This window comes from Saccopteryx leptura, chromosome 1 (assembly GCF_036850995.1).
Source record: "Saccopteryx leptura isolate mSacLep1 chromosome 1, mSacLep1_pri_phased_curated, whole genome shotgun sequence".
NCBI classification, from domain to species: domain Eukaryota; kingdom Metazoa; phylum Chordata; class Mammalia; order Chiroptera; family Emballonuridae; genus Saccopteryx; species Saccopteryx leptura.
Genome location: NC_089503.1, coordinates 14,347,484 through 14,360,214, shown reverse-complemented (window position 1 = coordinate 14,360,214; position 12,731 = coordinate 14,347,484). Strand labels below are relative to the sequence as shown.

The 12,731-nt window shown below is 35.0% G+C and overlaps 1 protein-coding gene and 1 pseudogene across 1 annotated transcript; both read right to left on the bottom strand.

The window, feature by feature from the left end:
- Positions 1-2,524: 2,524 nt before the first annotated feature.
- LOC136388599 (olfactory receptor 5B3-like) lies at positions 2,525-3,463 on the bottom strand. The gene has a single exon (XM_066360419.1). It carries the CDS (start codon positions 3,461-3,463, stop codon positions 2,525-2,527), a length of 939 nt encoding a protein of 312 aa, XP_066216516.1.
- A 6,524-nt stretch (positions 3,464-9,987) lies between these two features.
- Positions 9,988-10,933, bottom strand: LOC136389635 (olfactory receptor 5B2-like; annotated as a pseudogene).
- Between the last annotated feature and the right edge of the window lie 1,798 nt (positions 10,934-12,731).

The following is a 12,731-nucleotide window of genomic DNA, read 5'->3' as shown; positions in this document are numbered from 1 at the left end:
ACACATCAATATAAATGACTGAGTAAATAAATGAGGGGAATAAAGAGACAAATCTTGTTTATATGAAGTAATGAGTCATGTTAGTCTCTTGAAAAGTATAACCCTAGTCTCATCATGAGAAAATATCAGAAAATCACAGCTGAAGAACTTTCTATAAAATACCTGACTAGTACTCTCAACACCTCAAGGTCATCAAAAACAGGAAAAGACACAGCTTCTCAAAGACCATAAGAGAGAAAAAAGACACTACAATTAAATGCAAGAAGAAGAAAGAATATTAATGGAAAAACTAGTGAAATCTGAATAAAATATGAAGTTTAGAAAATAATATTGTGTCAGTCTTGGTTTCTTAGCTATACAAATGTACCCTGTATGGAAAAGTAGGCAAGAATTTTATTAGTTTTCTCTGTCTGGTATGACAAATTACTACACACTTGGAAACTTGAACAACACATGGTTAGTCCACAGTGTGGAATCCAGAAGTCCAAAGTCAGTTTCCCTGGACAAAAATTAATTTGTTGGAAGAGCCATCATTTTCTTTCTCCCAAGGTCACATTGGTCACTCCTCTTTTATCAATTATCTCTTATCAAATCTCACTGACTTCTTATAATATATATGGGAGTGCCTTTAAGGGCCATACAAATAATTAAATTAAAATTAATTGAAATCCTTACCTTAATCACATCTACATAATTCTTTTTGGCCATATAAGGTAATATTAGAAGGTTTCAGAAATTAGGATGATCTTCTACAAGCCATTATTCAGACTCCCACAAGATTACATTGAACATCTACTTTGTTTTTAATTTTTTGTAACTGTAAATAAACCAATTATATTTTCTTAAATCAATCACCTCTCAATAAACATGGTTTTTTTGAAAAAATTTCTAAAATTAAAAAATTATTTAAGATAATTATTCAGAAGTTGACTTGGAGAGGGCTGTAAACACATAATACGGTATACAAAACTGTGTTGTAGAACTGGGCACCTGAAACCTGTACAATTAGGTTATCCGTTATCACTTCAATAAACTCAAGTTAAAAGATAAATAAAATAATAATTAGAAATGGTTCCAAGAGAGGAAATATCACCATAAAGACAGAAGTCAATGTTTGTGTTATGCTAGCAAGCTCCAAGAGTACTAGCATGCCAAATATTAACATATTCAAGCACAATTTTACAAATATTGAGATACTGAAGTCTCTTATTTTATAGAGATAACAAATTAGACAAGGGCACACATTTACATGGCTATGCTTTGTATAGCATAAAACTCCCTGAGGATTAAAATTAAAACCATAATTATGGTCTGTACTAGCATATTAAATATGCTATATTTTTGTTATTGACAGATATTACCATGTTTATATTCTATATATTTAGAATCATTTCAGATGTACAAAGTATTTTAACATATAATCAGATACTAAACTTTTAAATAATGTCATTCATATTCAATGGGTTTTTTGTGATTTACTGAATTGTATTTGTTTGATGTTTTCCTTGCCACTTAATGAGACATCACTTCTAAGTAAAATTATAGGATTGTTGCAGGTGACTCATTTGCTTATGGGATCCAGGCAATCCTTGTGTCAAGCACTGGAGTGCACACAATGAGTGAGAACGTACATAAATGTATTTCAGCAAAGCAGAAAATTAGCTCTGCTTCTTGAAATGTACTATACATATTCTTGTGTTATGGATGATACACTATAATCAGTAATTTATAGATTTGCCATATTGATACAATTGGACTCAGAGCTTAAGTATTTAATTTGTTATTTTAGCAAACATTTATTGGGAATTTACCATGAGTCTACATTCTAGTTGGGCAAGATATAAAATAGAGTGAAGAAATAAACATTCAATAGATGATAATTCATAAGGACTATGATAAATAGCACAGAGTGAAAGGACAATGTATATAGAAGTAAAGAATGATTATTTTGTAAAAGGTCATCAGGGAAAATATCTATAATACAGGTAGAGTAACATTTAAGTACTGATCTTAATGGAATAAGGGAACATTTCACACAGGGAAGGGCAAGGACAAATGCCATGAGGCAGGAACGTGTTTAGAGTTGTCAGATTGTGCAAAAATAAGAAGAAAATCGGTGTGAATGAAGTAGGATAAAAAAATGGGGAAGTAACAGAATATCATTCAAATCAACAAAAGTAAACATGAAATATTAACATTAAAAATTTCAAAACATTTTTCCGAAGCAAAAAGTACAACATTACTGATTTTTACTGTAACATGCAGGTACCCCCTTGAGGCACATAAGTGCACTTTGCTTATGGTCTCCTTTGTGGCTTTACTTGTGTGTATTTGCATTGATTTGGTAGAGATGAATGCATCTAGAGTAAGTGAATAAACTAATATCCTTAATAAGGTTTTTGACAAGCAGGACTCAAGACATCTTAACTTAGAGACTTTTGAGTGGATAAAGATATTACTTTGAAACCTTAATTTTACTGTGGTCTTAATGAAATAGATTACTTTACACAGCACAATGTTAAAGTTATAATCCCAAAGAAAATTTTACCTCTAAAACAACCTTCATGAGTGCACTCTTGACCTCCTTGTTCCTTAGGCTGTAGACCAGAGGGTTCAGCATGGGGATGATCATAGCATAAAACACAGAGGCCATCTTGTCTATGTCCATAGAATGGCTGGAGCTGGGCTGTAAGTACATGAAGATAAGAGTCCCATAGAAGATGGAGACAGCAGTGAGGTGGGAAGCACAAGTGGACAGAGCCTTCTGATACCCTGAAGATGAGTGCATCTTTAGGATGGTGATAAATATGAATATGTAGGATATCAAGATAACCAGGAGAGCAAAAAAAATATTGAAGCTCACTACATAAACAAGAACCAGCTCACTAACATGTCTATCAGAGCAAGAAAGAATCATGACTGCCGGAATATCACAGAAAAAGTGGTGGACCACATTAGACTCACAGAAAGAGAGACTGAAAGTGTCTCCAGTGTGGATGGAGGAATTCAGGAAACCACAGACATAAGAGCCTATGACCAGACGTGCACACACACCTGTCGTCATGGTGGTGGTGTAATGTAGGGGTTTGCACACTGCTGCATAGCGGTCATAGGCCATGGAAGACAACAGGTAATTTTCCACTGTGGCAAAAGCTACAAAAAAGAACATCTGAGCAGCACAGGCATTGTAGGAGATGACCTTGTCTCCGTGAAGGAATCCTGCTATGACTGTAGGGGTGACAGCTGAGGAGTAACACAAATCCACCAGAGACAGGTTACCGAGGAAAAAGTACATGGGAGTGTGGAGACGAGAGTCCAAGAGAATCAACACGATCATCCCCAAATTCCCAATCACCGTGATGAGGTAGATGAAAGTGAACATGACAAAGAGGGGGACCTGCAGTTCTGGGTCATTGGTTAGTCCAAGGAGGATGAACTCAGTCACTTCTGTAGTGTTCTTCATCAACGTGGAGAATCACAAAATGCTTGGTGGCTATGAGGGCAATGTAACAGTGATAAAGTGATAAATGTACATACAATACGTATTATTTCATTATAGCAATAATTTGTACTTTTAGATTCTGTAGATAAAAATGGGCTTGACAACAATCCTTGTCCATTGATTATATATAGTTTTACATGTTGTTGAATCTGAAGAATCTTTATGGAAGACCTCTCACATTTTAAAGTTTTTTAGATGTAGAAAATTAAATAGCTCAATTGAAAGCTTGTCCAGAATGAATATATCTGTCAAGTAACTTTTTCCAAACCCAGTAAAAGCGTATATACATACTTGCATATTGTTCCTTTGCCAGGAACCACTCTTGACACTTTAAAAGTGTATTCATTATAGACTTTTAAGAACATTCTAAGCTTATTTTATTACATTCATTTAAATTAGAATGCACAAGAAGTTGACTAATTTTTTATATTCAAACACATATTAATTGGCAAGCCATACTTTGGATGCAAGCCAACCCTTGGATCCACTCTCAGTGTTCCTAAGGCCAATGTTTTTCATTGTATTTAAATTTAATTGAATTCAACCCAATTTGCAGTTACTCTTTGTCTCTACTGGTACAGACTCCATGCTAGACTGTTCACAGTGTAGTAACGAGAAATATATATATATATATATATATATATATATATATATATATATATATATATATTCAGAGAAGATGTGGTAGGACAATTGGAGCAGTAGAGGCATGTACAACCAACAGACGCAATTCTGAAGGGATGGTAAAGCATCAGGTACTGAGTTTGGGTTCTGAGATGAGGTGCATATTTTCCCTACTATTTATTACCTGGGAATCAATAATTTTAATCAAACTCACCTGAATCATATATGCCCATCTGTAAAATTAAGATAGTAATAATACCTACTTTTCTTATAGTGTTATTCTAAGAATTAAATAAGCAATTAAATTAAAAGCTATAAAATTCTGGAAGTTCAGCATAGTCTGATGAGTTCTAGCTGTAATATGTCTATTAGGATGCAATGATTATATTTATGTTAGTTTGTGGAAAATGAGTGACGACCTGTAGATCTTCAGGTATACAAGAGTTTGAAGTATTGAAACCTTCCTCTTCAGTTTGCTTTTTCTTTATTCACTGAGATTTTCTGTTTGTTCAGTCCTTGCTTCACCAATAGTATTAGCTGTTCCACAAATTCCACATGAGCCATCATTTTGCTTAATTCTTCCTTGAAATCCATATTTTAGCTTGAAATAGTCCCTTTTTCTTAAACTCATTCTTTCTCTCATTACTGTCATCTCATAGCAGAATCACAGAGACCAGGGTTGAAAGGTCCGTGTTCATGGGCGATCTTTAGCCTATAGATCTATTTTAATGGAATATGCTATGTTGTAAAATATTTTATTTGAATCTGTTCTGTGTAGAAAAAGCATTTTAAAACTTTTTATTTCAATTTGAAAGAATCCCTCTTCTGTTAACTACTAACATCTCTCTCTTAATGACAATGGTTAATAAAATTATATAAGTTTCAGATGTACAATTCTCTAACACATCCCCTGTATATGGTGTTATGTGTACACCACTCAACGTCAAATCTCCTTCCATTACCATACCCTTAATCTCCTTTACCCTTTTCTACCTTTCCCGCCCTAAAAGTTTTGTAACTTCACTTCCCAAGCTTATCCCATGATGACATTATGTTAACCAACCTTAACACATATGATTACTCCTGCCATATGGGACATTCTATAACAAATAAGTCTTTATATATGAGTGTACATGTGTGTATATGTGAGGTATTTAGTATTATTTTCCTACTTTACCATTAAGGAAACTGAGAATTTGGGAAGTTATGTGATGTTCTAAAATTACACAGCTTGTACAGGAATCAAGGTTCAAGAGTTCAATCCACTTTTTCTCTAATCAAAAGTCTATGTTTGGAGCCACTCCCTGTCTATATAAATATGCAGATGTGCTCGTAACAAGGAACACGATATAACTGAGAAAAGTTTAAAAGGTAGTTTGGATTTCTTAAATTTATATTAGACACTCTTGATGTTAAGAATCATTTCACTCTTTTGCTATTTTATTTGTTAGTTTTTATTATTATTATTATTTTGTATTTTTCTGAAGCTGGAAACGGGGAGAGACAGTCAGACAGACTCCCGCATGCGCCCTACCGGGATCCACCTGGCACACCCACCAGGGGTGACGCTCTGCCCACCAGGGGGCGATGCTCTGCCCCTCCGGGGCGTCGCTCTGCCAAGGAGCCATCCCCAGCGCCCAGGCCATCTTTCCTCCAATGGAGCCTTGGCTGCGGGAGGGGAAGAGAGAAACAGAGAGGAAGGACGGGGGTGGGGTGGGTGGAGAAGCAAATGGGCGCTTCTCCTATGTGCCCTGGCCGGGAATCGAACCCGGGTCCCCCGCATGCCAGGCCGATGCTCTACCGCTGAGCCAACCGGCCAGGGCCAGTTTTTCTTCATTTTATTTTAAAAAATTTATTTTTCACTTGCAGTTTACATTGTAAAGTATATCATTCCTTTTGTCTTTTTTTTTTACCTCCAATGACAGGTTCAACATTTGATGAATAAGATGAAATTACCACTTGATCAACCACAGACTCATCTATGTTATTATGTTCATATCTTTTGGAAAGCAGAAAGATGTTTCAGAAGTTTCAGTAAACTCTTTACTATTGAAAGTTTTGATATTTATACCCCAGTCTCACAGTATTATTTTAGGAAAAACAAAAAAAAATAATTTTTGCTTTCAAATTAACTCAAAATAAGTATAGCTGTGCCACTGCTTTTGCATGAAGTACACTTCTTCCTAAAAATGTTCATGGATATAGATGCTTACCTGTCCGCTGGAAGCGAAAGCGTAGATCTGAACAGAGAGTCTGAAGTCAGAGTATCTCCTCGGGAATAGGCATAAATATATGGGAGGGTTCAGAAGGTTCCAAAGTCACCAAAGCAGGGATCCCACCATGCATTCTTTCTGTACCTTTCACGGGGTCACTTATTCCCTTCTTGTAAAACAAACATAATAATATTAGCTTTGTTACATAATTCACAGAACTGCATCTGCAAATTACAAGTAAGAGAAAACCTGTAAAACATCTGAACAAGAGATTCTCATTTTAAAGTCAATCTATGTAATTTTTATCGTAGGGTGTTTCCCAGACTACGGTGGCAAGCTCATAGGATAAGGCCTTTGTACTAACACTTATGAACTTTCAGATGAATAAATGATGACGAAATACATTATGCATGTGGACTTGTGCGTCTAAAATGATGTAACATTTAACCATATTGGGACTTCAAAAGCTAATGCATGGGGATTTAGGGAGAATTACGGAGACGTGGAGCTCTCTGGGAATTTCCCCTGTGACAGCATCTACATTCCTTCCTACCAATCACCCAGGAAAGAAGCAATTACACTGCCTGTGGGGACATGCTGATTATTTTCTTTGTATGCACATGTTTTTCTATTATTTGTCTTTATTTGCATTTTTGTCAATTTATAACTAATGTGTAGTTTACATGAAGTAATCAAAAATTTTAGGGTTCTGTTTTAAGAATTGTGTTAAATTGGTGTTCAAGAAACCACTATTACCTACACAAATTCCTATGCTCTTCCCTTGGTAACCCCTTGTCCCACCCGCTGCCCCTTGCAACCAATCAACAATTCTGTATAAATGATTTTGACATTTTAAGAATGTCCTTAACTGTAACTTTAGAACGTATCATTTTAAGACTGTCATCTTTCACTTAGCCTTTGAAGTTCATTGACATTATTACCTGTGTCTTAGTGAAATAATTTCATTGCAGAGCAGTATTCTATATATGAACATTACAGGTCATTTTTCCTATTCCACAGTCCAGGAACATTTGTGTTGGGTCTAGTCTTTGATAATTTTAAATAAAGCTGAAGTAAACATTTGCTTAAACATTTTTGTCTAATTGTGGGTTTTCATGCCTTTTGGGTAAAAATGTAGGAATATTTACCTTTGTTTGGTCATATTAAAAGTATATGTTTACTTGATTGAGTTTGCCAAATTGTTTTCTGAAGGGTCACTATACTATTTTGATTTTCCAACAGCAATCCATTCAAATAGTTTTACATTGTTTTCAGCATTTGGTATTTTAAATATTTAAAATTGTTAAGTGAAATAAGCCAGTAGGAGCAAGAGAAACACCGTATGACTTCACTCATATCTGGAATCTAATGAACAAAACAAACAAAAAAGAAAGAGACTCATAGACACAGATGACCGACAGAATGACAACTGTCATAAGGGAGGGAGTTTGGTGGGCTGGAGGAAAAATGTGAACAAAATAAGCAGTACAAATTAGTAATTGCAGAATAGCCACAGGGATGCAGTTTGCAGCATGGGGAATATAGTTAATATTGTTCAGATAACAGGGAATGGACCAGATGGTGCATGAGGCAGGAAGGGTATCACTCTGTAAGGGGTATGGTTTTCTAGGCACTTTGTTGTACATCTGAAACTTGTGTGTAATTGTATTGAATGGAAATGTATACTGGTTAAAATTTTTTTTAAATTTAATTTAAATTTTATATTGTTTTCATTTTTGTTCTATCTCAACAACATCTCAAGAAGTCTCCTTAGCAAATCTTTTTAAGAACATACCCATGTAACCTACCACCAACATTCTAGACTGGAAATTTTTTTCTAACAAAGGAGGTAAATCCATTTTTTCCTTTGCACAGATATGTCTGAACCCATATTTCCATCCTGACTTATTACACATTTATTAGAATAGAGAAATGTCACAGTTACCCATGTTTTCTGTACACATATTTACACAATATCAAATGGCTTCACTTCAAATTAGGGTCATTTAGATTCTTTAAACTTCAACTTCTCTTCCATAAAGAGAAAAGGAATAATTATCTTGTCATTCTCATAGGTTTCTCAAGATTAACACATGACATGTATATTAAGTGTAGCACTAATTCCATCACATATTAGGTGTTTAATAAGGTTACATGTTAATATTTATTGTTATAGATATAGATATTGCATCGATCATAAAAATAGTGGTACTCAAATAATAAACCTGCTTTCTCATATGAGCTTGTCGTTTTTCAGCTAATGAGAGACAATTAATAGTTCTAGACAGTGGACTGTGGGAAGAATTGATGTATTGTTTAAGCATATCCATAACCCTTCAGGTGTCTTTTTTTCTGCCACAATAATTACTAGGTTAACTGTTCCACAGGTAAAGCTTCTCTCTTTCTGGGACACCTATTATGCATATATGGCATTATGGTTTTTCAAAAGTATTTAAGCTTAAAAAATATTCTTTTTTTTCCTCTGTCTGGGTAATTTTAAATAACTTGTTTACAAGTTCACTGAATCGTTCTTCTGCTTAATCAAGTCTGATTAAAAAGCTCTTTATTAAAAATATTAGTTCATCATTCTATCTTCAACTCCAGAATTTGTTTGGTTATTTTTCATAATTTATATTTCTGTTGAACTCATTTTATTCATATGTTGTGTCCTGATTTTGTTTATTTGTCTATGCTCATTCTCTCATAACTCACTGAGCTTTCTTAAGATAATCATTTTGAATTCTTTTTCTGGCAATTCACAGATCTCTATTTTTTTAGGATCTATGACAAATTCATTGTATTCTTTTTGTGTGTCATCTTTTCCAAATTTTTATGTTTCTTGTAGCTTTTGTTCTTTGTGCACTTGAATAGGACAAGGTTTCCCCTATCTAGACTCTGGGAGATTTTTAAGCTCCTTTTAATGGATATACTCACCACCCACATCTATCTGTCCTGAAGGGAATTCTTATGTTTGTACTTTCTCCACTCTCACAGAAAAGTGTTGGCTTCAGTAAAACATTCACCTCTTTCTCTACAGCAATGCATTTATAGGTTGGACCACTGGATGCGTATTTCACTCCTCTCCATTATTTTGGGGAGAACATTCATGGTGTTCACCTTTTGCTAACATAATGGAGTCATGTCTGTTGTAGTAAACCACTTGCCTCCTTGTCCTTGGGAAATCTACTGCAAGATGTTGGACACATACTCACCTCTTCTCCCTTTCTCCTGGGGTAAGGTTTCCAGAACTAGCAGTATTCCATTTACTTCTGACAATGTCCCATTCCAGTGTGAGTGCCCACATGGGGCACATACATGTGTTTTGGTGCATCAGGTTGTTTGTGGCCCTGATTATAATGCATATTTGCATTGGCATGTGGTAGAGACAATGTAAGTGAAACAAGTGATTAAATCAGATATCATTAGTGACATTTGTGAAGCAGGTCCCAAAATTGCTAATGCTTTTCCTTAACCATCCTCATTCCGGTATTACATTTCTGAATATTTTATTTTCAAAAGACAGAATGTTTTAAAAAGATAAATATGTTGTCTGATAAATTTAAATGCAGTGTAGAGTTTAAAAATTAATTAACTTCATGGTAAGAGTTTGAAAGAAATTAAACAGTGTTATTATGCTTACTCTAAAAGTTAAAATCTTAATTCTGTAGAAAAATGTGCCTTCTCAATCACAGCTTTTAATGCACTCTTGACCTCCTTGTTCCTCAGGCTATGGACCAGAGGATTCAGCATAGGGATGGCCATAGAATAGAAGAGAGAGGCCAATTTGTCTGTGTCCATGGAATGGCTGGAGCTGGACTTTAGGTACATGAAGATGACAGTCCCATACAAGATGGAGACAGCAATGAGGTGAGAAGCCACAGGTGGACAAAGCCTTCTGGTGGCCATGAGTTGAGTGCATTTTTAAGATGGCTATAAATATAAAGAGGTAAGAAATTAATATTACCAGAAGTACAATACATACATTAACGCAGGACATAAACACAAGAAATACCTCACTCTTGTGTGTATCTGAGTACGAGAGAGCCGTGAAAGTTGAAACATCACAGAAAAAGTGATTGACCTCATTAGACTTAGAAAAGGAAAGGCTGACTATGTCTCCAACATGGAAGGAGGCATTCAGAAAACCACAGATGTAAGATCCTATAGCCAGGTGCACACACACGCCTGTAGTCATGGTGGTGGTGTAATGTAGGGGTTTGCACACTGCTGCATAGCGGTCATAGGCCATTGATGCTAAGAGATAATTTTCTGCAGTGGCAAAAGCTACAAAAAAGAACATCTGTACAGCACAAACAATGTAGGAAATGACCTTGTTGCCTATAAGTAACCCAGCCATGACTTTGGGAGTGACAGCTGAGGAGTAAAAAAAGTCCACCAGAGACAGATTACTGAGGAAAAGGTACATAGGAGTGTGAAGACGAGAATCCAAGAGAATCAGCACAATTGTCACGAGGTTCCCAACCACGGTGATGAGATAAATGAGAGTGAACATGATAAAGAGGGGGACCTGTAGTTCTAGGTCCTGGGTTAGTCCAAGGCAGATGAAGTATGTCACTTCTGTTCTGTTCTCCATCAATTCTTTTTGGGAATCATGAGATGTCTTGTAGAAGTGAGATCTAAAGAAAATGATAACAAACAATAAGAAAATTGTTATTAAATTAAAATGTATAAATACCATGTGCATTATTTTATTAATTATTGGTATCTCAAAATAATCTTGACCTAATGTTAAAAGCCTTACATATAAATGTGTGTGTATGCAATGGGTATCATTATTATTTTTGCTTTACCATTAATAATTAAGTATTTGAAAAGTTATGTGATTTTCTATAATTATATCACCATCATTAAGAAGATTCAAGATGCAAAACTGAACCGCAGTTCTAACAAAATCAAATTCTGTGTGTGTTTAGCTGCCTGAGTGTCAGCATATTTAAAGGTGCTACTAATATTAAAAATGACAGCATGGGGAAAAGTTGTAACTACAGTTCAATCTTGTGCATTCATTTTGTTTGCTTTGTAGTTTATAGACTGGTCATATCACATTTATGCTTTTTTGTAACCTCCAGTAAACCAATTGATAGTGAACAATATGAAGTTACCACCCTACCCACTCAGAGCATCATTTTTCTTATATTTTTATTCATCTTCTTCAGAGAAGCAGCAGGATCTTTTATAAATACCACTAAACTCCACACTAATAGAAATTTTGACATTTATACTCTGGCCTCATTTCACTATTAAGAAAAATATTCAATAGTTTAACATGCAGCCCCATGTTCATTGCAGCATTGTTCACAGTGGCCAGTACATGGATACAACCAAAAAGCCCGTCAATAGATGACTGGATAAAGAAGATGTGGCACATATACACTATGGAATACTACTCAGCCATAAGAAATGATGACATCGGATCATTTACAGCAAAATGGTGGGATCTTGATAACATTATACGAAGTGAAATAAGTAAATTAGAAGAAACCAGGAACTACATTATTCCATTTGTAGGTGGGACATAAAAGTGAAACTAAAAGACATTGATAAGAGTGCGGTGGTTATGGGGGGAGGGGGGAGAAGGAGAGGGATAGGGGGAGGGGGAGGGGCACAAAGAAAACTAGATAGAAGGTGACAGAGGACAATCTGACTTTGGGTGATGGGTATGCAACATAAGTGAATGACAAGATAACCTGGACTTGTTATCCTTGAATATATGATATGTATCCTGATTTATTGATGTGGCACCATTAAAAAAATAAAATTATTTAAAAAAAAATAAAGCAATAATGTGAAAATTCAAATAAAAAAAAGAAAAATAGTTTAAATTACCTATTTTGGTGCTCAAATAACTCACAGTACATGTAGCCTCACTAATAGTATATACAGAATATTAGCTTACCTTGCTCCTTGAAGGGAAGGGTTTTTCAGTCGTAAATAGTATGATATTAGAAATTTATCCATAAAATAATGGATAAATAATGCTAAACAAGTTATATTTTTGGAGTTATCAAAATGTTCCAAGTTCTCTAAAATGGGGAAAGTTAGAAGAAAAAACACTAACAAGGATCCAGAACCTGGGACTCAAGTCCTGAATCCACCATGAATTCTTATTTTGCCTTTGCAAGAGTCCCTTACCTTTGTCTTTAAAATAAACACAATAAAATTACTTCTCCCACATAATTTACTGTATTGTGTCTGTAAATAACAAAATCAGAGAAGGTCTATAAAACAACTGTGTAAGAAGTTACCATTTTAAAGTCTCTTTTTTTTATGTCAGTGTGATTTTCTTGGCCATAGTTGCAGGTTTATAGCAATTCTTCAGTAGACAGAAGGCTTGGTTGTAATTACATCTATTAACATTCCAGTGAATTTAT